We start from the raw sequence: 22,259 nt of genomic DNA, 5'->3' as shown, positions 1-22,259 counted from the left end.
TTTAGTTTGATATGGTAGATTTTGAGAATGGATTATGAATTTGAGGCTAAGTATGTAATTGAAGTATTTTGGAATTTGAGGTTTAAAATATAATTGAAGTATTTTGAAATTTGGGGTTTAGAATGTAATTGATGATTGTGTTGCAAATTTTAAAAGTTGGGGACCTAAATGCATGCACCTGAAAAGTTCAGTGACCATTTATATACTTTACCCTAATTTTTATAGCTGCAAATAGTTTTCTCACGTGCCACGTCATATTCTTCTAACGACAGTGAAATGGTCGGTTCCGTCGATGACCACATTGCAAACGAACTAAATGTTTGATGATTGTGTTACAAGTTTGAAAGTTAGGAGACCTAAATGCAAGTACTTGAAAAGTTCAATGATCATTTATATACTTTACCCTCTTTTTTAAATTTGATCACTGAAGATTGACTTTTTGTCACTCCACCATTATCTCTATAAACATGATTAATTTTATTAATATTTGAGTCACGTAATATAATATAAGGTAGTACATATTCAAAGATTCTTAACCATTTGACAATGAACGTTCATACTTCTGCATACGTGGTGCTCGAATTCAAGACCTGAAGAGATTAACAATAATCCCTTAACCACTGAAATCACTTGATTCTTGCGAATACAAAACATTTTTAAATACGATTACAATACAGCAATATTAAATACCATATAATAAAAACCATACAATTAACAACTTAAGATACAAAATCAAAAATTTATATGAATATAAAACATCTCAAATACGATAATAACACAATATAATTCATAAAATACATGAACAAAATACGGATTAACGAGTACAGATACGAAAACCGTACATTTTAGATAGAGAAAAGTACGAGTTCAGCCAAATTGAAGCTCATATGGTGATCTACAAAACACCCTTTGATTCAAAACGACCTCAGCCACTTATTACAGGATCATCAATTGTAGTAGTTCCTTTCACATCATCCATGGAATTAATGAAGCAAGCTAGCACAACCAACATAAGAAACAAGTCATAATTTTATAGTAGCCTTACCTTTATAAACTTAAAATTTGAAGATTCAGATTCGGAGTTTATTTACTGTATAAATCGTAAGAATATTTTGGTCAATCACTTTAATACTTATGGAGTCTACACTTAAATATATACAAGATATATATATATATATATATGGATAACATACCATTGTTCTTAAAGTCTCCACGCTGAAATCCTGAAAGTTAAAAGAGTATATATAAATGATCGAGGAGGTATGCAAAGAAGTGCAAGTCTAAGAATTGACTTAAAACACTAAATCTGGATATATTGCCAAAAACAGACACACAAGAGATATGGATGTAGAACACATTTCACAAGAAAGCACCTTCATGTTTATAAATTCATGCATGTATGTCATGAATAGAAAGATTCAACAATATGTGCAATTTTCGAAGCAAAAGTACATGCAAAACAAAAGCAGGGGAGTCTTAAACATTAGGTTTTCTTGTCTGGTCAGACAGGAAATTCGAGTTGTTTCAACTCTTCATTTTGCTTGAATTGTCCATGTTTGACTTATATTCAGTCATATGTACTATAATGATTATCCCGGGTTCACCAAATTCATTTAAAAAAAAAATTAAAATTCAGCATACCCATATTAGGAATGAACCCATATTCGAGAATTGAATCTGAAACTAAGAAACATGGCTGAAATGACATTATGCTAGGTCTAAAAACAAGTCTAGTGAATGGGGGAATTAATGTATAGACAGATATTCAGATATATGACAATCTAAAATTCCTCTATCTACACCCTCGCACAAAAAATGAACATAATAAGTCTGGTATAAATCTGTACTCAACACTCCCACTCAAGTAACATAGATAAATATAGCTTCTTGCTAAGTCTAGAAACAAGTCTAGCTCATGATTTATAAATGATAAATAAAAAAAAAATTAATACTATGTCGGTTATAATCAATAATAAGAAATATGCATACCATGTTATCGATGAACATTGCCTCAAGCTTCTGAACTTGATTCTGCACTTCTTTCAAGTCCTGAAAAACCAAGTTTGAGAGTTATTGATCTAGATCATGAAATCAAACTTAGAACTTAGATTTGTAAATGTTAGGATACCTCATCTCGTTGTTGATATAAGTTTTTCATCACCTTTTCCTCTTTGATCAACTCCAGCTTGGCCTGAGCTTCTGATAAACGGCTGTTCCTGAACTCGTCCTCAATTCTTTTGACATTTTGCTTTATGACTTGGATATCAGATCGCACTGGGATATCAAGTCGCATTGGCCAGTGTATTTTGATTTGATCGAGTGATCCGAGAACTTGTGGTAAGAGATAACAGGAATTTGAATCCATCATCAGCTTAACTACGAATAAGATACTTGCCATATCTGCAGCCCTGTCCTTCATATAGCAAAATATACACACAAAACAAGTATTAAGAAACAACAACCGGACATTGTCATTTTCCTTCATATCATCAAATGTACACACAAAACAAGTATTAAGAAACAATATAGGGACATTGGAGGGCAGGAAAAAACGAATTCATTCAAGTTTTCCTTCGAGAAAAAGGCACCTTGTAAGGAAAGGATAACCTTTGTTTTACTTGCCGAGGATCAATACAAACCCAGAGCAAATTCCTACAAATTGAAACATTTTTACGCAAGGATATGTGGTTAACCCTTGCTTTATAAAGCAGAATCCCATTCTTTATAATTCTTATAATTCTTATATATAATAAATAACAGTAATGTGAATTGAATACGGAGCACTAAGTTAAGAGACTTTACATTGCTTATCTTTCTGGCGAGTCGATCTGTTAAAATTTTCGCACTCTCCGCCACAGATTTTCCATCGATAAGCTTTCCGAAATTATTTGCTTCCCTTGTCAGTTTTGATCGCTTCCTTGAAGGTGATGATTCCCCGGGTCCCCGGCGCCTGCACCGTTTCATTGTGCCTTTTCCTTTAGTTTCCGCTGAGATAGCACAAACTAATTCTCGGCTTCCACCGAAGATCGGGCTCGACGACTTCACCAGGTTTTCATCGGGCAACGATGGTGGCCTGTTCACGGCATCCGGGGCTTCGGATGTCTCATTTTCAACCCATGGAAGGACTCCCGTAGGTCCAGTAAGAGAATCGCAATCGTTACTAGGAGAGTAAGCGAACAACTGCTCCAGAAAATTGTCATCGCTGCTCACATTGAACGGATCTGTGAATTTAATTCAGAAAACAATAAAAAAACCTAACGATTTTTCCAGCTTCGGAACAAAAATAGACAGAACCAAGCAAATCAACGACATCGAAATTATAAACTAACAAAGAGGAAAACGATACGAAATGAAAAGAAAATTCCTCAAGTAAATCATGCAAAATCCAAAGCAAGATAATGACAAATGAATGAGTAAATTCAGTAGAAACGCTTACTGATTTGATGTAGTGAAGTGAAGTGAAGAGAAGAGAATAGGCAGGGTTTTAAATAAAGGAGAAGTGCCGTTAGAGAAATCGCGCGATTTCAAGTTGGCGTAAATAAGAAGCGGACTCTTCACTCGATGGCGCCATTAGCAGCTACAGCCGCTCGAGCGAGCACGGTTGAGTCGATTACAAAACCGGACAGCCATCAACCAAAGTCAATAATTGCGGGCAAAATATAAAAATTAATGAGTAAACTACTCAAATGACCACTTAACTATGGAGTTGGTATCGATATGATCATCATATTTTTAATTTTGAAAATAAGATCACATAACTATTTAAATGATTTCAAAATGGCCCATTGTCGTTATAAAATAAACGACATAGCTAATGTGGTTGTTATTGACTAACGACGAGTCAGAAGTATATATTAACTCATAAAATAACAAATAACCTAAATACTCATATCCATCTTTTTGGGTGTTTTTATCTTTCTTCCTCAACTTCAAGCTAATAGGTGTTATAGAATCAAATAAAAAAAGTGAGAGACCATGATTTGATCCAAGGTGGTAGATTTACGTTTCCATGTCATATAGTTATGCACTTGTACATTCTTTTAGAATAAATTTAGAACAGTCGTGTTTTGGATAAAAAAAATCTAATTATTTTATAGATTCTCTACTTTTGTTACTGTGTAATTTGGCTTATTAAGTAATAGGAGTAGATGAAATCTAATTAGAATTTTGTTGTTCAAATTCATTTTATTCGTTGAAGAATTTTTAGCCATTATCTCTAAATATAATCCATTTATTCTAATCTCCATAGTATATAGGGTAAAGTACATGAAAGTTTCTTTAGGTATAAAGTATTATTTTGTTGTGTCATTCGACTATCTAAAGTAATAAAAATGTCTCTTGATTATAGGGTACTATTTTATTGAGTCCATCAACTATTTGTAACATTCAAAAGTCGATGGCATAATAATATCATATAGTCGAGGGACTCATAATCTGGGAGGAAAAAAATTACAAATGAAAGCTTTTAACTATATGGTTTAGAGATTATTGTCAAAAAGAATATAAGTTAAATATCCAACACTCCATTAATAAATATAACCTAAATCTCATTTAAAGAAAAACAAATTCAGCAACCTAAATTCATAATATTAAGAAACAAAATTTCAATGCACAAATTTTTTAACATGTTTTTCCACATAGTTTAGATGGTATTATGATGTGTATATTTATATATCCAATATAAAAAAAATTGTACTAAAATACACATTAACTATATCGTTTATCTTGTAATGGCATGTGACTATGTTGTAATGAAAATTTTATATATATATATAGTTATATCAAGTTGAGTTGAATTAATACAATCGTATTATTTTCATTTTAAAAATTAATTAAATTTTAAATCAATTAATTTTTTTTCAAATTTAAATAGAATAAATATACTAAAATTTCGATTAAATTTATACCATGTTTTCTTTTTCACTAATTCGATCAACCTTGGAGTTAACATCACTCAAATCACCACTTCAATGAGCAGCCCGAACCATTTATTGAACCGGGGAAAAAGACCACAGACTTCTGGTTCCAAAAGAGAAAACATAGAAAAAGAAAGAAAAGAGGGTTTAAGAATTGAAAAGGGCCATAAATTCACACCCGGTTAAACCCTGGAATACTATTCGTAAATCCGGTTTTAATTGTTGTCTTTTTTCCTATCAACTGCAACCTGACAAACTGATTCACATAGCCAAAACCACCCCCTTCCACATCTCTCCAATTTCCAGCCCGAACTTTCTTGTCTCTGTTATCTTTGACTCTGCATTTCTTTCAGGTTTTCTCTTTTCCTCTTTCTCAAACGAAACCCGGATGCCATTTTTTTTTCAATTCCATTTGCATTTTTGTCATTTTCCTATTTCTGGGTTTTAGCTGCAATTTGTTTGATGTTATTCTTTACATTTAGAAGATCATTGAGCTGTTCAATCTAGAAAAAGTATTGCAGTTTCAGCATTTATCTTTGGGTTTGAGTTTTTTTTTTTTAGTTTTAAGGTGTTGCTTCTAAGTGAGTAACGATCGTGCTTGAGCTAATGGGTCAATTTCTAAATCCTTTTTAATGTAGTTTTGGCTTGATTGTGTGTTTTATGCAGGTTTAAACGAAAACTTCGATTTTGAAACTCGAAATTGAAGCTGTTTAGGATTAGTTTTCTGGTTTGTGTCATAGAGTCATAGCTGAAGTAAGATCTGATTTCTTACTGGTGGTGGTAAAATGGCGAATGCTATATCGATATCGCCTTATTTTAGACCTGCAGATGCTAGATCAATGGGGGTACTTAATGTTCTTGGAGGGAGGGTGTTAAAGGAGAACCCTTTAGGAAAACTTAGCTGCCTTAAAATGTGTGATGGGAAAAGTGGGTCTTTGAGTTCGAGCCAAAGGTCTACCATTGCTCATTTTAGATGTTCATCCAACTCTAAAAGTGTCAGTCCGTACCAAAATAAGGACCCTTTTCTGCATATGCATCCAGAAGTTTCAATGCTTAGGGGGGAAGGGAACCCTATAATCACCAGCCCGGGAAAAGATAGCTCTAGTCCTGAAAGCTTAGAAGATGTGTCTGGTTCAAGTAATTACAATGAAGCCAAGATCAAAGTAATTGGTGTTGGAGGTGGTGGGTCAAATGCTGTTAACCGCATGATAGAGAGTGCATTGAAGGGTGTCGAGTTCTGGATTGTTAACACTGATGTTCAAGCCCTGAAACTGTCACCTGTCTTTTCTGGAAACCGTTTGCAAATTGGTCAGGAGCTGACTCGGGGTCTTGGTGCGGGTGGAAACCCGGAGATTGGGATGAATGCTGCCAAAGAAAGCAAGGAGTCAATAGAAGGGGCACTTTATGGTGCTGATATGGTTTTTGTTACTGTAAGTTCCCTTCCTAGATCATTTAGGTAGAATTTCGATTATGATGTGTACCGTTACTATACTGATTTCGTGAGTGATTTCAACCCAAATTATCTCTGGTTTTAGTTTTTCTTTTTGGAATATCCGTCAAAGAAAATCTTTCAAGCTTCCGATTTATAGTGAATATTCATTGGTCATATGATAAACACAACTAGTCTGGCTACAGATACGAGAATTCATGCTTCATGAAACTTTTTCATTCAACTAATGGTTAATGAGTTATGTGCAAAGTCTATAGGAACGAGTGGTAAAAGTCATGTCTTATGTCTGCAATCACAATTCGCAAACTTGTTATTACTTGCTAAACATCGTTATATCTGATCATACTGTTTCCTAGAGTTTGATTTGTCTTATACTTTGATGGTTCATGAACTAATTTCACTCATGATTCATTCTTGCTCCTGTTACTTTTATTATCGAAATTGCCATTTGTGAAACCTTTTGTTCTGGTACGATTGCATGTGGCATTCTTATAGATTGATGTTTTCTGAGTTAAGAATTAGAATGAGCATGTAAGATTTTATCTTTCTTTTGTGTTCTAGTATCTTTCTTTAACATTTTTACCTTGGACTTTGAGCTTGCATTTACAGGCTGGAATGGGTGGAGGGACTGGAACTGGTGGAGCTCCAGTAATTGCAGGGGTTGCAAAGTCCATGGGTATATTAACTATCGGTATTGTCACCACCCCTTTTTCTTTTGAGGGAAGAAGGAGGGCTGTTCAAGCACAGGAAGGAATTGCGGCTCTGAGAGAAAATGTTGACACACTAATTGTTATCCCAAATGACAAATTGTTAACTGCAGTTTCACCATCTACTCCAGTAACTGAAGCCTTTAATCTTGCTGATGATGTTCTTCGTCAAGGTGTTCGTGGCATCTCTGATATAATTACGGTATGGATTAAGGAATGCTCCAAGATACTTGTATTCTTAGGCTTTGGGTGGTAAAACTGGTATACTCTTTACCCATCTAATACTTGTGGATGCACTTTTTGATGAAATATCTAGCACCATTTTCTGATTAATAATAGCTTTGGTCATACTCATCGGTGCTGCTAAATCTATGATTTGTTATCAAGTATGCTCTATACTCGGTGTGTTATTTAGTCCGGATAACATTGGTCATAAACCTTGGTACCACCAAATCCATTGATTCCAGAACTATAGAATGGAACCCTGGAGCTTTACAAAAATCAGTATATCAGAGTGACTACCTGTTCATATGTGTAATGTTTTGGGCAGTTAAACCTCGAAGCATTACGAGCTTCAGGGTTCACACCATACTTCTGCACTCTAATTCGGTTGTGTGTTTCTGCATTGCAGATTCCTGGGCTAGTCAATGTGGATTTTGCAGATGTGCGAACTATAATGGCAAATGCAGGTTCTTCACTGATGGGGATCGGAACTGCAACTGGTAATCAAAGAGATCGTTAGCATTTACATTCGACGCTTGGACTTTGAATGCATAAAGTTCATACCTCGGTCTTTATTTTATTTTTCGACCATCTGACTGTAGTTTATCTATTCTAATTTAGAAGTTGAAAACTCGGTTCCGAACTGGTTATTCTGTTGTAATTGTTTGTTTCTGGTTTGCAGGGAAAACACGGGCTAGAGATGCTGCACTAAATGCTATCCAATCACCTTTGTTAGATCTTGGTATAGAAAGAGCTACTGGTATTGTGTGGAACATTACTGGTGGAACTGATTTAACCTTGTTTGAGGTACCACTCCGTCTCTTAACAATCTGTGTGTGTTTTGTCGCGGATCAGGAGGGGGGGATTTAACTTCATATATATATATAATCTCGAATTTGGGCACAAAATTGTTGGTTATATGTAAGTGGAGCCCTTCCCGATAGGAGAAGAGTTATTGAAACCCAAGCAGTCGCACCATATCTCAAATACTATTCAATGGAGCTCTTGATTATCTTGAATGTTTTGGTTGTTTCAACACACATGATTTGATATCCAATAATTTTCTGTAGGTTAATACTGCAGCCGAGGTTATATATGATCTCGTGGATCCAACTGCCAATTTGATATTTGGAGCAGTGATTGATCCATCACTTATTGGCCAAGTAAGTTAATTTTGTCTCTTTCGTACTCAAGCCAAAGTCGACTCACAAATGGTTATGCGAATACCTATTTCGATCAACATATGTTGAGTAGACCTGCTTCCTGTAGTTTTAAGCTAGGGTATTTGATAACATTCTATGAACTAAACATTCTAAAACGTAGGATTAATACCTGCAATCGATAGCCTTATGAATGAACTTTAATGTCAAGGCTACATATTGGTCCGATTAGAGATGCCTTTGCATTTACGTCAGGGGATGATTCTCCTGTATCCAATTTGTATTTACGTGATAAGTGTCTCAGACATATCTAGCTATGAGAATGAAATTTAGATGCAGAATTCTCATGGACAGTTAGAATAGCTGTCGAGTTGATCTTGAAAGTCCCCTGCATCTTGAGTGTCGGATGGATAAACTTATATGTTTAATTTATTTCAAAGTTTTCTACATGAAAAAAACCATACATCCATATCCATGTACTGGTCTTAGCGTACTGCAAAATTCACGGTTCTCAATATGAAACATTAATTTGATGACAAATCATTTTTGGGTCTTTATTTAGGTAAGTATAACCCTAATTGCAACGGGATTTAAACGTCAAGAAGAAAGCGAAGGAAGGCCCCTTCAGGTATGCCTCAACTCTCTTTCTTCATCTCTCATTTGTATATATACTGAACTCCAGTTAAAAATGCAGGCAGGCCAGGTAGCACAGGGAGATACCGGCCTTGGAATCAATCGACCTTCTTTCAACAAAGGCAGTTCATTCGACATCCCAGAGTTCCTGAAGAAGAAAGGACGATCACGCTATCCTGGAGCTTGAACAACCATCTCTACTTTTTTTCAATAAGCCGAGTAAATTCCTTGAAGTTCAGGTTAGTGAATGTTATAAGTAACTTGTATAGAAGTAGAACTGAGTCTTGAGAAATGCAGAGATGAGATTATTCACTGTGATCTAATCAGTATATGTTTCGGATAGTCAGACACCAATACCCATGTTTGTATATGATTCGGATATGAGTGTCGATCGGCAATACCCACGTTTGCATATGGTTCGGTTACGAGTGTCGGACACCAATAACAACACAGAACTGAACGAAAATATATATGGTTTGAATAAAGAAAAATATGTTGTAAAAAGCATTAGACCCTCATTTAAGTTAACCTGTGTACTCACTATATTGTTTTTTCAAAAAACAGATCTTCATTTGAATAAATTCAAAAACCTTAGATCTTTATTTGACTATTTAAATTCTTACCCGAACATACTAAAAATTTAGACCCTCATTTGAATTTTTAACCAAGAAAAAACCCACATCAAATATTTAACCACCTTACAAATTATTGCAATGACAAATGTTGAAGGACAGCTTGAGGTCGAATCATAAACGTTATAGAACCAGAGGATACTTCCATACGAAATACAAGTACATAAAATGTCGAATACTGAAATATAGCTACTCGAAAACAAACAATACAAGGAGACTTCTACATGAAGTATCAAACAACTAGAATGAGCATATTCTATCATATAAAATTCTACCTATTTATATGGACGTATAGTGCCTAGTAGATTGTTTACCTAGAAGCTTTCTTTTGATAAAGAAAATGCGCAAACTAGAGGAACAGTTGTTTGAACTCTCCATTTGCTAGCTGACAGAGTTGGTCATAGCTGGATGCATCTGCCATTATTAAAAATGCCAGGAGAGATGTCAAGGAATATGGCTTCAAAGGCTAAGTGATATAGCTCGAAATTCAGACGGACCCAAGGCAATATATAATTTTAGTTATAAAACAATCACATATGGCATGCAATGAACACTTGATATACAATTTCATCACGCATCGTGAACACAAGTTTGAACCCAAGACGCCCTACATACAAGAGTCCATTGGGATATTTTGGGTTCAAACTTCAGGAGACGCACCTTCGAGTGACAAAACCTCGAATGGCGGATGGACACCCAAAAAGAATAACAGCATCTTTTCAGTCAGCGGGTATTGACACATCGTGTTAATCAGCCAGCACTTATCTTCAGTGCAAGTCAACCACATTGTTCTTCTTATATCCTCAATGGTTAACAAATCTCATCAAAATTGTGAAAACAGAAAAGTGTTTTCCAAAAGCAAATCAGAGACATTTATCAATTACTGTTTTGATTCAGCTGCCTCAATAAATTATCTATAAAAACATGTAGAAGTGATTGTACTAAAATCAAACTGAAATTCCATGTAGTTGTGATACCCAGTAGCCTAAAATGCAGTAATCTATGTAAAAATTGTGACATATGCACTGTTAAAATAGATCAAGATTTTCATATGGAGAAGAAAAGCATACCAAATGTGTCACCGAAGTTGGTCCATAATTCAGCTCGGATGGTATTTTCATTTTCAGCAACACCAACAACCTCAACATAACTTGTAAGAGGAACAGGTGGAGATCCTTTTGCAACAAGCTGGTAACCATCCGTAGACTTTCCCATCACAGATGCGATATCAGACTGGGTAACCTGAAGCACAGTTCGCACCTTACGTCCCAAGTGCATCCGTAGCAATCCTCCATTAACAAAAGCTGCAGGGCTTGAAATATCCATATCTTGCATGACAAATACGAAAACATCAAAAAAAATCATTTCACCAATATCAAGAGCAATTTCCAACAAAGTTGTTCCAGTAAATCCAAAAAGCTAAACACGTAGATTCAAAATGGAGCTTGACCCAATTGTTATCACTAATTACATCAAAATTCAAACCTAATAGGGAAAATCCCAGCACAATCAACAATCTAGCCTCCTATCATATTACGATCATTTGAAAATCTAAGACGAGAAACATAAAGGAATAGTCAGCAAGATTATCGAAGGCCAAACTAATTAACAGTTTGTTAATTCAGTCGGATCTACTCATTTCACAGTCATTTCCAGGAAATGAAAATTAAATAAATACTAATCAACCGTGCGTTATAGTTCACTTAAACCTGATGTAGAACGTACCGAATCAAACTTGTAGTGAGGTTTAGTGAGAGTTGATGACCGTGAACAGTTAATTGATGATAAATCTGAAAGAAAAATGAAATTTCAGAAGAGGTTTCATTTATTTTCTCATAAAACAAACAGAGTGCAGTGTAGAAAAATTACCTGATTTAGAGATGAGAATTTTTCTTTCCTTTTGTTCTGAATTTTAGGATTTATAATAAATAGAATAAGGCTTTGAAAAGCGAGAGTGAGGTCTTGATGGCGGCAAAATGAAATTATGGAGGGAAAAGCAGCGTGTGAGCATTGCGCGCCCTGTTTAAAACGACAATTTCTGTAAAATATGTATTTTACCTTCTTTTTTTTTTTAATAAGAGAGAAGTAAAACATCACTAAACTACTGCTCAACTATTTGAGCATTGCATCTATCTTCATGCAGCAACGTAGTCATCTCTGCAGGTGGCAGTGAGAAAGAGTGAAGGCCGAAAGGTAATGTCCACACCATTTTTGCTCTCCGTTGGAGTGTTTTGATGTAGAATGGAAAGGAGTGAGTTGATGTGTTTCGGCCTCATCTCTAATGACACCGCATACTGCAAGGCCAGTTGCTGTGTTTAGGCCTCCATCGCTGTTAAGTTTCAGGTACCCCGCCAGTGGAGGCTTCCATGATGAATCATGTATGGTTCTAGGCCTACAGTTACCTTAGGCCGCTTCCATTTGAAGGCGTTTTCCCCTTCTTAGAGTCCCTTCTACTTCTTGGTACTCTGGTCCAAATATCCATCCATTTCGTTGGATCCAATAAGCACCATAGTAACGAACCGAATAACAAGTCCCAATCGTTGCTTTCAACCGGAAATTGGTAACTCCTTTTAATTTCAACAACTTAGTCGTAAGTTTTATAACTGACCTAATGATATTTTGGCTGTCAAAACTTTTCTGAAAAATCATTTTACTCCTTAAATTCCTTTTATCTCCTTTGACCCTGAATTTTTATTTTTTCACTAAAATCAATCAATTAATAGAAAAAGTAACAAGCTTCTTAAATTGACGTTAATTTTTTGTTGTTGTGATTTTTTATATTTTTATGATTTTAACTCAAATATTTTTTTTATATTTTAAATTTTTATTTATTTATTTTTGTGTAAAATATAAAGTTATTGATATTTGAGGATTAATAGAAACACAATTTTTTTTTGAATATTCTAGAGTCAAAAGATATTAAAAAGATAAGAACTAAAATAAGTTTGGCCTAAAATTATCATTAGACCTATTAATTTTAAATAATTAAAGTTAATTTGTAACATTTTAATTTTTTTTGAATTTGTAAATAACATTTAAATATTGGATTGAAATTTAAAAATCCATTATAAAATCACAGGGGCGAAAGTGTTGAAAATTGGATTGATTATGCATCGAAAATGCAAAGATATGAAGTCAAAAATGGGGGCACCGAAAGGGGTGTTAATTGTTGAAAATTAGGCAAAGGTAAAATCTTAAATTTAGTCCCTACAATTTAGGGTGTTTATAAGATTAATCCTTAAGCTTTAACTATAAATACCCTAACTCATTTAGCTTCAAAATCATCCAAATCATTCTAGATTTCTCTCAATACTAGATAATTTAGAGAGTTTTCTTGAGAGTTGTTTTCTCTTTTTTATTAAGAGAGAATTGTCATTTTTTTCTCCTTGTTAAATCGACAGAAATTGTAATTCCTATTTTCTCATAGTGAAATTCTTCTACCGTTGCTTGTGGTTTTTACCCTATATTATTTCGGGGGTTTTCACATAAAATTTGTTTCTTCTTTATCTTTATCTTTATTTTCTCAAATTATCAGTTGCGATTTTTCTATATCCGATAGTCGTATTTCGCGACAATTGATATCAGAGCCAGATTTGAGTGTGTAATATCTACTTATTATCTTTGTGGTTGCCACCAAAAAATGGATCCTCCAACATAAGAAAGTAAGAAGGTATTATTACCCATTCTTTGAAGGTTCTAGATAACTATTCACGATAGTGAAATAGTGGGAGCTATCCGTAAAATAAGTTATGACAACGAAATTTGATATTGAAAATTTTAATGGGAGAAATTTCTCATTGTGGAAATTGAAGATGAAGGTCATCTTGAGGAATGACGGTTGTCTAACAGCTATCAGTGAAAGGTTGGTAGTTTTCATAGATGTCAACAAATGGATCGAAATGGACGGGAATGCTATGACAAACTTTCATCTAGCATTAGCATATGAAGTATTGTCAAACATCAAGGAGAAGAAGACAACTAAGGAGATATGAGATCATCTCACCAAATTGTACGAGACCACATCGTTGTACAATAAAATTTTCCTTAAGAGAAAATTGTACACTCTTCGGATGCCAGAATCTACTTCAGTGACGGAGCACTTAAACACACTGAACATTTTATTTTCTCAGCTTACATCCCTAAGATGTACAATAGGAGAACAAGAATGTGTTGAACTTCTACTTCAAAGTCTACTTGATTCGTATGATAAACTCATCATCAACTTGACAAACAGTAATGTCACCAGTCTAGTCTTCGATGACGTTGCAGCTGTTGTTCTACAAGAAGAAAATCGGCGTAAGAACAAGGAAGACAGACAAGTAAATCTGCAACAAGTAGAAACGTTGACAACAATGAGAGGGAGATCAACGGAACGTGGCTAAAGCAGCAGCCACAAATATAGTAGATCAAAGTCAAGAAGCAAGAAGAATTTAAAGTGCTACAACTATGGAAATAAGGGTCACTTGAAGAAGGATTGTTGTAGTCTAAATAAAAACTACAATCCACAAGGCAATATTGCAAACACTTCAAATTATGGATATGCTCTATGTTGTAAAGTGTCAACCGCCATGGAAGGCAGAAAAAGATTTCCAGATATATTGCTCATTGATTTGGGAGTAATATATCACATGACCACAAGAAGATAATGGTTTCATCATTATGAACTTGTCTCAGAAGGATCTGTGTATAATTGCAATAATCATATCTTAGAGATCGTTGGCGTTGGAACCATCAAATTGAAGATGCTTGATTGAATAATTAAAGTTGTTCGATATGTGCGGCACGTGAAAGGCCTGAAAAAAAATTATTATCCTACGGATTGTTGGATAATAATGCAAGCAAGATTGAAACATATAAATGAATCATGAAGGTGTTCCGTGGAGCGCTTGTGGTGATGAAAGGCGAAAAGATAGCAACAAACTTGTACATGCTTAAGGGAGAGACTTTGCTAGAAGCAAAGGCCTCTGTTGCCTCATGTAGTTCAGATTCTGCAATGCTATGGCACAGAAACTTGGACACATGTCAGAACAAGGAATGAAAGTCCTTGTGGAGCAAAAGCTACTTCCAGGCTTAACAAATGTACCACTTACTTTGTGTGAGCATTGCATAACAAGTAAGCATCACCAGTTGAAATTCAACACGTCAAATTCTAGAGGCAAAAGTGTTCTAGAATTGGTTTATTCTGACGTATGGCAAGCACCAGTTACATCCCTAGGCAGAGCAAAATACTTTGTCTCTTTTATTGATGACTATTCCAGGAAATGTTGGGTGTACCATATTAAGAAGAAGTCAGATGTGTTTTCAACTTTCAAAAACTTCAAAGCGCGGGTGAAACTTGATTCTGGAAATAAGATCAACTGTTTCAGAACAGATAATGGAGGAGAATACACAAGTGAAGAATTTGATGACTTTTGCATAAAAGAAGGCATCAAAAGACAGTTCACAGTGGCGAACACTCCACAACAAAATGGAGTGGCAGAGTTGGTGAACAGAACCTTGTTAAAAAGAACAAGAGCAATGTTGAGAGCTGCAAGCCTAGAAAAATCATTTTGGGCAGAAGAAGTCAATACCGCCTATTATTTGGTGAATCGATCTCCATCAACTGCAATAGAGCTGAAGATACCAATGGAGATGTGGACTGGTAAACCAGCTGATTATTCAAACCTCCATGTATTTGGAAGTATAGTGTACGTGATGTACAACTGCCAAGAAATTTCAAAGTTGGATCCAAAATCCAGGAAATGCAAATTGTTGGGGTATGCTGATGAAGTAAAGGGGTATCGCTTGTGGGATCCCACTACCCGCAAAGTGATCATCAGCAGGGATGTTATATTTGTAGAAGACAAATTACAAAGAAAAGAAGACAATGATAGCACTGGAAAGTCAGAGACTACACAAATACATATGGAAAAGGAGTTTGAACAAGAAGATTCTTCTGAAGCAGAACCAACACATGATGAACAAGAACCATAGAGTTCTGAAGCTCCAACAACTCGTCAATCAGATCGTGTGAGAAGACATCCCATTTGGTATAGAAGGAAATATTGCATATTGTCTTTTAACAGAGGACGGTGAGCCATCAACATACCAGGAGATAATAAACAACTCAGATGCTTCACTGTGGATGATGGCGATGCAAGAAGAAATTGAAGCCCTTCATAAAAATAATACATGAGACATTGTGCCATTACCACAATGAAAGAAGCCAATTGGTAACAAATGGGTCTTTAAAATCAAGCAAAATGGTGACAAACAAGTTGAGAGGTATCGTGAAAGACTGATGGTCAAAGGATATGCTAAAAAACAAGGTATTGATTTCAATGAAATCTTTTCTCCTGTGGTTCGACTAACAACAGTTCGAGTAGTTTTGATAATGTGTGCTACTTTGAACTTACATCTAGAGCAACTAGATGTTAAAAAAACTTTTCTTCATGGAAATCTTGAAAAAAAGATTTATATGTTCCAGCTTGAAGGTTTTGAAGAAAAAGAAAAGAAGAACTTGGTTTGCAGGTTGAACAAATCTCTGTACGGTCTAAAGCAGGCGCTGAGGTGTTGGTATAAGAGATTTGATTACTTCATTATGTGCCTTGGATACAACGGACTTAATGCAGACCCTTGTGCTTATTTCAAGAGGTTTGGTGATAACGATTTTGTTATATTGTTGTTGTATGTGGATGACATGTTGGTTACAGGACCCAACAAAGATCATATTGAAGAATTGAAGGAACAACTGGCTAGGGAATTTGAAATGAATGACCTGGGATCAGCAAACAAGATTCTAGAGATGCAAATTCACCGAGACAGAAGTAATAGGAAGATTTTGCTTTCACAAAAGAATTACTTGAAAAAGATCTTGTCATGATTCAACATGCAAGATTGTAAGCCAATTTCTACCCCTCTTCCTATTAACTTCAAATTATCTTCCAGTATGAGTCCTAGCAGTATCAGTCCTACCTGTGGTTTTTACCCTATATTATTTAGGGGTTTCCCACATAAAATTTGTGTATTCTTTATCTTAATCTTTATTTTCTCAAATTATCAGTTGTAATTTTGCTCTATCCGATAACCGTATTCCGCGACAGAAAGGACTTAATTCCAGAAAAAAGAGGGGTGCTCCGAGAATTGAACTCGCGACCTCTCGCACCCGAAGCAAAAAATCAAACCACTAGACAAAGCAGCCTGTTGTTTCGATGCTTTTATTAATGCTTTAAAATTGTTGTTATATTGATTCCGATGCAATTGTCGTTTTATGATCCATGCCAATTCCATGATCAAGGATTGCATTCCCAATGTAATTTATGCTCTTAAACCCAACTTCATAAGTCTACTTTTTGTGTAATATTTAATGAAAATTCATTAAATTTATATTAACTATTTACATCAAGATGTCTTATAGAGGACTGTTAATATATAACTAATGAATGATATAAAAGAATATAACGAGGTGATTATTGAAGGAAATTTATAGACGACGGAAAAGTGAGAATTCATCTCTTCTACTTTAGTAGGGTCGGTGAAAAAAGACGATCATCGAAGCCGGTGTGAAAGCCAAGTCTCTCTCCAAAGGAGAGCTTGAAGGGGCTCCTGAGGGAGAGGTATTTTATTTGGAAAGGAAGCGACATTACCTAGGTTGGCTGCCATAAAGTTGCCGTTGATGGATGATAAATTTAATGAGTCCCACAAGGACTTAAGTGGCTGTACAGTTAAAAGCAAGGCGAATTCTTGAAGATTGAAACAAGTTATATGTACAAATGATCTACTTATGTTTCTTTGGTACATTATGATTAAAGTATGTTGTATGATAAATTTGTTTAATTGAGATCACAACTCAATATTTTCCAATGAAGAACTTTGAATTATTGCAATCCATAAAGGAAAACTGGCCAACATAGTCAAAAGTGTATATATTACCCTCAATTATAACTCAAAATTTTCAACTGCGATATCAAGATATTAAATTTCAAAGAAAAATAGAAAAGCAAAGAGCCAAATGGAATTTTTTTTACAAGTCTTGTATTTAAGTTCTTTGAAGCAAATGAAATAACCACCATAGTCATGGTTTACTTGATCTTCTTCTTTGGCCTCAACTGCAAAAAAGATCAATATTTAGTACCCTGCATCCAAGTAGAACCGAAAATACAGAGCATGCATACAAACCTGGTTGCTACGACCACATTTCTTCTTGCGACAGTTCACAGCTCTAGGATGCAGCCGAGCATAACACCTAGCAAACAAAAAATGAGATGCATCAACTTCAATGATTCACAGTGCAAGTCTGCATTTCGGGTTGGGTATTTTGGCTTTTGGTCAAATCAGATTTAGGGTGATCCGGATTCCCTTGAGCGTCCTAGTTTGGGTTTGCTTTGCCATCTATTAAGAAAATAGAGCAAAGCAACAATCAGTGCAACTAGTAGGTAATTCTCGTCACTAGACCCTTCAAGTTTATATCATTCGCTCAAATTCTATGATTATAAAAGATAAGCATCAATCTCCACAAAAACACCTCACAGTGCACAAAGGGTTTCTAAATCAAGTCCCAAAACAATTAGAGATAGAACAAATCTTAAAAACAAGCAAAGCATTATCATGTCCCACCCTCGAAAATCAACTGCAATTAAGATATATATCAGTTGACAAAAAAACGAATGGAAATATTCATATTGGGAACTAGGATGCCCTATTTTTCATCCTTTTATTTCAAAAGAGGGTTCAACTTGTAGTCCCGTTGTTAATATATACCAAATACAAAAACAAATGGAAAAAATGCTTGGAACTTTTTACCGTGCAATTCATGAAAATCAAGTGCCAACAAAATTAGACAAGCTGACAAAGTTGAGGAATGGTTTAACATTCACTTTCCTGACCTCGTATGGCCTACATCCCGTTTCAACAAACATTAGAGGCTAAGCAAAGTGCACCTAACATATATGCCTGTTTGTCTATTCATATCATGTTAGAATATTTCATGTCACACTCGTGTTTCAGTTATTCTTGTGCATATAATCATGCTGTGTTCATGTCATGTTAGTGTTTCATGTCATCTTTGTAGTTTATTATTCTTTCACATGTGTAATTGTTGTGCTGTATACGATATCGACAGGTTCCCTTAAAATTACCATTTTCGTGTCAACTTGTGTATTCATGTCATGTTAGTGTTTTAGTTATCATTTTCGGTTACCGTGTTCGTGTATAGTACTGTGTTCATTGTTCAATGTATCCAGGTCTTGCCTTAACAAAAACTAAAGAATGCACACAGTATAAATCATAGAAATGAAAAAGGAGCTTACTTGCGGCAAATCATTTTGTCTTATTTGTATTTACGAGCCAACGCCATTAAAGAAGGCTCAATAATTCCACCCCTCAACCTCAGAACAAGATGAAGCGTTGATTCTACGTCGACATAAACAAAAACCCAGAAAAGATAAAACTCAATTAAGTAACACAATCAAATCAAAAACACAGAAATATTACTAAAATTTAAAAAAAACGAACAGAAACCTTTCTGAATGTTGTAATCAGCCAAGGTACTGTCATCTTCAAGCTGTTTTCCGGCAAAATCAGACGTTGTTGGTCCGGTGGAATTCCTGCTGGTTCATCAAAGTTTAAAAAATATGTAAAATGATCAATTCGTGCTTCTAAAAGAGAGGTTTAAAAATTTTGAAGAAGAAAAAAAGAGAAGAAATGGGAGAAAGTTACCCTCTTTGTCCTGAATCTTGGCTTTGACAATATCAATGGTGTCGCTGCTCTCGACCTCGAGAGTTATGGTTTTTCCGGTTAAGGTTTTCACGAATATCTGCATCTTTTGCCGTCACTCTGTTTTCTCCTCCACGAATGAAATACAAAATAACATTTTCATTTTACTTTCAATTAGATTCTATTACATCAATGATATGGATTAAAAAACATTTTAAACTCAAAAATATATTTATATTTTTTTTATTCAAATGCTAGTCTTATCCATATTTAAATCATGTCAAACTTTGAATAGCGATATACTTTCTTCAAAAATTCAAAACTTAAAACTCGACTCAACACAATCAAACTATTTAAGCTTATTTACCAATTTTTACACCAAGCTCAAACTCAAGTTCCATCAAGTTGTATCGTATTCAATAATATATTATGATTGAAAAGCACAATTAGACTCGAAAGTCATTCAAGTTAGATATTATAGTACTCGAATTTGATTCTCGTATTGATCATTACTTAATCAAATACGATTTGCAAGCATAGGTGTTCTTCTGTTCACACCCTTAGTCTCATATTTTAAAAGCTTACATCAAAAATAAAAGCTTAATTTCCAAGATAGATTCAAGAGTTCCACAACTTTTTTATGTATCGTTTAAAGATCAAAATCCATTACGGAACTATAAACGTGCAAGAAGCTAGAATCTCAAATCAAAATTGTTCAACAAAGAAAGAGAACTCCAGGCACTGCAGCAGACGAGGGCAGCTGCCGAGTAACATAGATATGAAGCAACAATTCACAGCCGTCTTCCACGTCTGCCACCCTTTCTTCGGGTACTGTCTGTTGGAATAGGGGTAACATCCTCTAAGGTAAAGAAAACGATAAATGTCAGTTTACAAGAATTGAAACGAATCAACGTGATAAAGTGGGAGAAATAAGATGATAGAACTGTACCTATGCGACCAATTTTCATGCCAGAACGAGCAAGAGCTCTAAGTGCAGACTGGGCACCAGGACCAGGTGTTTTTGTCTTGTTACCTCCTGTAGCTCGGAGCTTTATATGAAGGGCAGTAATACCCAATTCCTGGAGATAAAAAAATAATGAATACAAATATTTTCACTGCACTTACAGTATATTTCACAAGAATTTCCAGGGTAAGCTAATAAAACCTTGCAGCGTTGAGAAACATCTTGTGCTGCAAGCATGGCTGCATAAGGGGATGACTCATCTCTATCGGCTTTCACCTTCATACCACCTATGGAATAAATAAGTTGAAGAATTACTCCCCGCTAAAATAACTCTAGACCGGCACATGAACATGAAAGTATGTTGCACAGCTTAATTAATAATTCATGGAGTCCAAATGCCATTTGAACTATTAGTCAGTGTACGTTGGAAAATGATTGGAGTTGGGCAGTTGACAAAACAAGTTCAAAAATGGCAACAAACGTTCTCAGCGTAAAACCTTACCTGTGATGCGAACCATGGTTTCCCTTCCCGACAAATCAGTCACATGCTGTAAATTCAGTGATGGCACTTTAAACATAAAGAACAAGGAAAAAAGAAAGAAGACCAATGTAAACAGAGCCATATAGCTTACTATGAATGTGTCGTTAAACGAAGCAAAAATATGAGCCACACCAAAAACATGCTCGCCTTCTCGTACGGCAGGCCCAAGGGCAGTGTTCTCCTCCTTCGGCTCTCTGACCTTTCTCCTCGACTACAAGATACCACAAATCCATGAATTCCTTGGATATGCTATCTAACCCTAAATCAATAAATACGGCTTATACTAGTAAAACTAAAAAAAAAGCCCCAATGTTCCAATTCAATCTCAAAAATAACCTTCAGCAAGAAATGCAATATTAAATCTAATACAATTAGAGAATGACTCTAATTCGTAATTTAAAGAAGTAAAAGGAAATTCAGAGTTCATTATATTTTTACATTTGAACCGGAAAATCCCACTTTTTGTTCAATTTAATGTACCAAAAACATGATCCTTTTTTTCTCAGCTACAAAACAAGATTTAGCTTAACGAGGAATAATCGTAATAGATGTAAATAGATGCTTACCATGGCTTGTTAAGTTAGGGTTTTCTTAGAGCGCTTTTACTGAGGACGATTCTAGCTATCGAACTGAGGCAATGAAATCATTTACTATTGATTTATAGTTAGGGTTTTGGAATTTGATGGCCGCGTTGATTAAAAGACGAAATTGACCTCTATGTCTTATATTAATATCGGGGTAAATGCGTCCTTTTCAAACTATATTTTTTAAATAAAAATCACTATTATGGATAGGATCGAACAAGGTTGTATTTTTGTCCATCTTAACTCGACTTGAGTATTATTACACTCTTTCATCAGTCACTCAATTCGATCAAGTTTAGGAATATTCAATCCAAATCGATTTTTAAGTAAAAACATATATCAATCCCAACACAAAATATATATATATATAAATTTTTTCATTTTTTATTAAATAAGATATATATTTAATTAAAAAATAAAATTATTGTAATTATTTAAAAATTTAAAAAAATAATTATATTATTACCTTAAGTGTATTTTCAAACAAAATAACCTATACTCAAGTTAAAGTCAAAACTCAAACTCAGATAGATTGTCTATCCCTTGTTATATATTAAAAATCAGAAAAAATCAACATGTTCAAAAAGGTAATTTCAAATAAAAAATAAAAATCACTTTTTACCTTGATTTTCAACTCTTTTTATAAACAATTACAAATATATATTTTTATATGCGTCATGGACTTAGAAGAAAATACAAGGTTGAAGGTTTTAAAAGTCCTCAAATTTTGGGGGAAAATAATCTATTTTTCTATTTA

The 22,259-nt window shown here is 34.7% G+C and overlaps 4 protein-coding genes and 1 pseudogene across 5 annotated transcripts; 1 reads left to right on the top strand and 4 right to left on the bottom strand.

Annotated features, from left to right (window-relative positions):
* Window positions 1-817: 817 nt before the first annotated feature.
* On the bottom strand, window positions 818-3,598 carry LOC120158079. 2 transcript variants are annotated; one of them, XM_039169010.1, is made up of 6 exons: window positions 3,437-3,598; window positions 2,803-3,221; window positions 2,129-2,413; window positions 1,990-2,049; window positions 1,194-1,223; window positions 818-996 (listed from the first exon to the last, which is right to left on the bottom strand). In XM_039169010.1, exons 2-6 carry the CDS (start codon window positions 2,962-2,964, stop codon window positions 967-969), a joined length of 567 nt encoding a protein of 188 aa, XP_039024941.1. In that variant the 5' UTR covers window positions 2,965-3,221; window positions 3,437-3,598; the 3' UTR covers window positions 818-966. The 2 variants fall into 2 exon arrangements, with proteins under 2 accessions (XP_039024941.1, XP_039024940.1); XM_039169009.1 differs by having other exon boundaries at window positions 976-1,223.
* Window positions 3,599-5,127: 1,529 nt separating this feature from the next.
* On the top strand, window positions 5,128-9,400 carry LOC120158109 (cell division protein FtsZ homolog 2-2, chloroplastic-like). The gene is made up of 8 exons (XM_039169039.1): window positions 5,128-5,269; window positions 5,583-6,346; window positions 6,976-7,275; window positions 7,705-7,795; window positions 7,978-8,102; window positions 8,366-8,458; window positions 9,018-9,083; window positions 9,150-9,400. The coding sequence occupies exons 2-8, from the start codon at window positions 5,702-5,704 to the stop codon at window positions 9,273-9,275; spliced, it is 1,446 nt and encodes a 481-aa protein (XP_039024970.1). The 5' UTR covers window positions 5,128-5,269; window positions 5,583-5,701; the 3' UTR covers window positions 9,276-9,400.
* Window positions 9,401-9,915: 515 nt separating this feature from the next.
* On the bottom strand, window positions 9,916-11,568 carry LOC120158111 (replication protein A 14 kDa subunit B-like). Its single transcript, XM_039169040.1, has 4 exons — window positions 11,446-11,568; window positions 10,791-11,048; window positions 10,035-10,134; window positions 9,916-9,995 (listed from the first exon to the last, which is right to left on the bottom strand). Exons 2-3 carry the CDS (start codon window positions 11,044-11,046, stop codon window positions 10,070-10,072), a joined length of 321 nt encoding a protein of 106 aa, XP_039024971.1. The 5' UTR covers window positions 11,047-11,048; window positions 11,446-11,568; the 3' UTR covers window positions 9,916-9,995; window positions 10,035-10,069.
* A 6,159-nt stretch (window positions 11,569-17,727) lies between these two features.
* On the bottom strand, window positions 17,728-19,550 carry LOC120158110 (annotated as a pseudogene).
* Window positions 19,551-20,003: 453 nt separating this feature from the next.
* On the bottom strand, window positions 20,004-21,600 carry LOC120158117 (40S ribosomal protein S14-like). The gene is made up of 6 exons (XM_039169045.1): window positions 21,485-21,600; window positions 21,010-21,129; window positions 20,880-20,925; window positions 20,579-20,664; window positions 20,363-20,492; window positions 20,004-20,272 (listed from the first exon to the last, which is right to left on the bottom strand). The coding sequence occupies exons 1-6, from the start codon at window positions 21,485-21,487 to the stop codon at window positions 20,205-20,207; spliced, it is 453 nt and encodes a 150-aa protein (XP_039024976.1). The 5' UTR covers window positions 21,488-21,600; the 3' UTR covers window positions 20,004-20,204.
* Between the last annotated feature and the right edge of the window lie 659 nt (window positions 21,601-22,259).

Source organism: Hibiscus syriacus, unplaced genomic scaffold (genome assembly GCF_006381635.1).
Source record: "Hibiscus syriacus cultivar Baekdansim isolate YM2019G1 unplaced genomic scaffold, ASM638163v2 tig00111303_pilon, whole genome shotgun sequence".
NCBI lineage: Eukaryota > Viridiplantae > Streptophyta > Magnoliopsida > Malvales > Malvaceae > Hibiscus > Hibiscus syriacus.
This window is presented reverse-complemented; position numbering and strand designations above follow the sequence as displayed.

What these genes read in the sequence shown, in the direction of transcription:
- LOC120158079 (XM_039169009.1), bottom strand. Translation starts at nt 2,964, where the DNA reads ATGAAACGGTGCAGGCGCCGGGGACCCGGGGAATCATCACCTTCAAGG. An exon ending in TCGCCAGAAAGATAAGCAAT is followed by an intron (nt 2,414 to 2,802) that starts GTAAAGTCTCTT and finishes TGCTATATGAAG; the next exon opens with GACAGGGCTGCAGATATGGC. An exon ending in TATATCAACAACGAGATGAG is followed by an intron (nt 2,050 to 2,128) that starts GTATCCTAACAT and finishes TTGGTTTTTCAG; the next exon opens with GACTTGAAAGAAGTGCAGAA.
- LOC120158109 (XM_039169039.1), top strand. Translation starts at nt 5,702, where the DNA reads ATGGCGAATGCTATATCGATATCGCCTTATTTTAGACCTGCAGATGCT. An exon ending in CTGATATGGTTTTTGTTACT is followed by an intron (nt 6,347 to 6,975) that starts GTAAGTTCCCTT and finishes TTGCATTTACAG; the next exon opens with GCTGGAATGGGTGGAGGGAC. An exon ending in ATCCATCACTTATTGGCCAA is followed by an intron (nt 8,459 to 9,017) that starts GTAAGTTAATTT and finishes GTCTTTATTTAG; the next exon opens with GTAAGTATAACCCTAATTGC.
- LOC120158111 (XM_039169040.1), bottom strand. Translation starts at nt 11,046, where the DNA reads ATGGATATTTCAAGCCCTGCAGCTTTTGTTAATGGAGGATTGCTACGG. An exon ending in CAACTTCGGTGACACATTTG is followed by an intron (nt 10,135 to 10,790) that starts GTATGCTTTTCT and finishes TAATAATGGCAG; the next exon opens with ATGCATCCAGCTATGACCAA.
- LOC120158117 (XM_039169045.1), bottom strand. An exon ending in CGTTTAACGACACATTCATA is followed by an intron (nt 20,926 to 21,009) that starts GTAAGCTATATG and finishes CTGAATTTACAG; the next exon opens with CATGTGACTGATTTGTCGGG. An exon ending in AACCATGGTTCGCATCACAG is followed by an intron (nt 20,665 to 20,879) that starts GTAAGGTTTTAC and finishes TTTATTCCATAG; the next exon opens with GTGGTATGAAGGTGAAAGCC.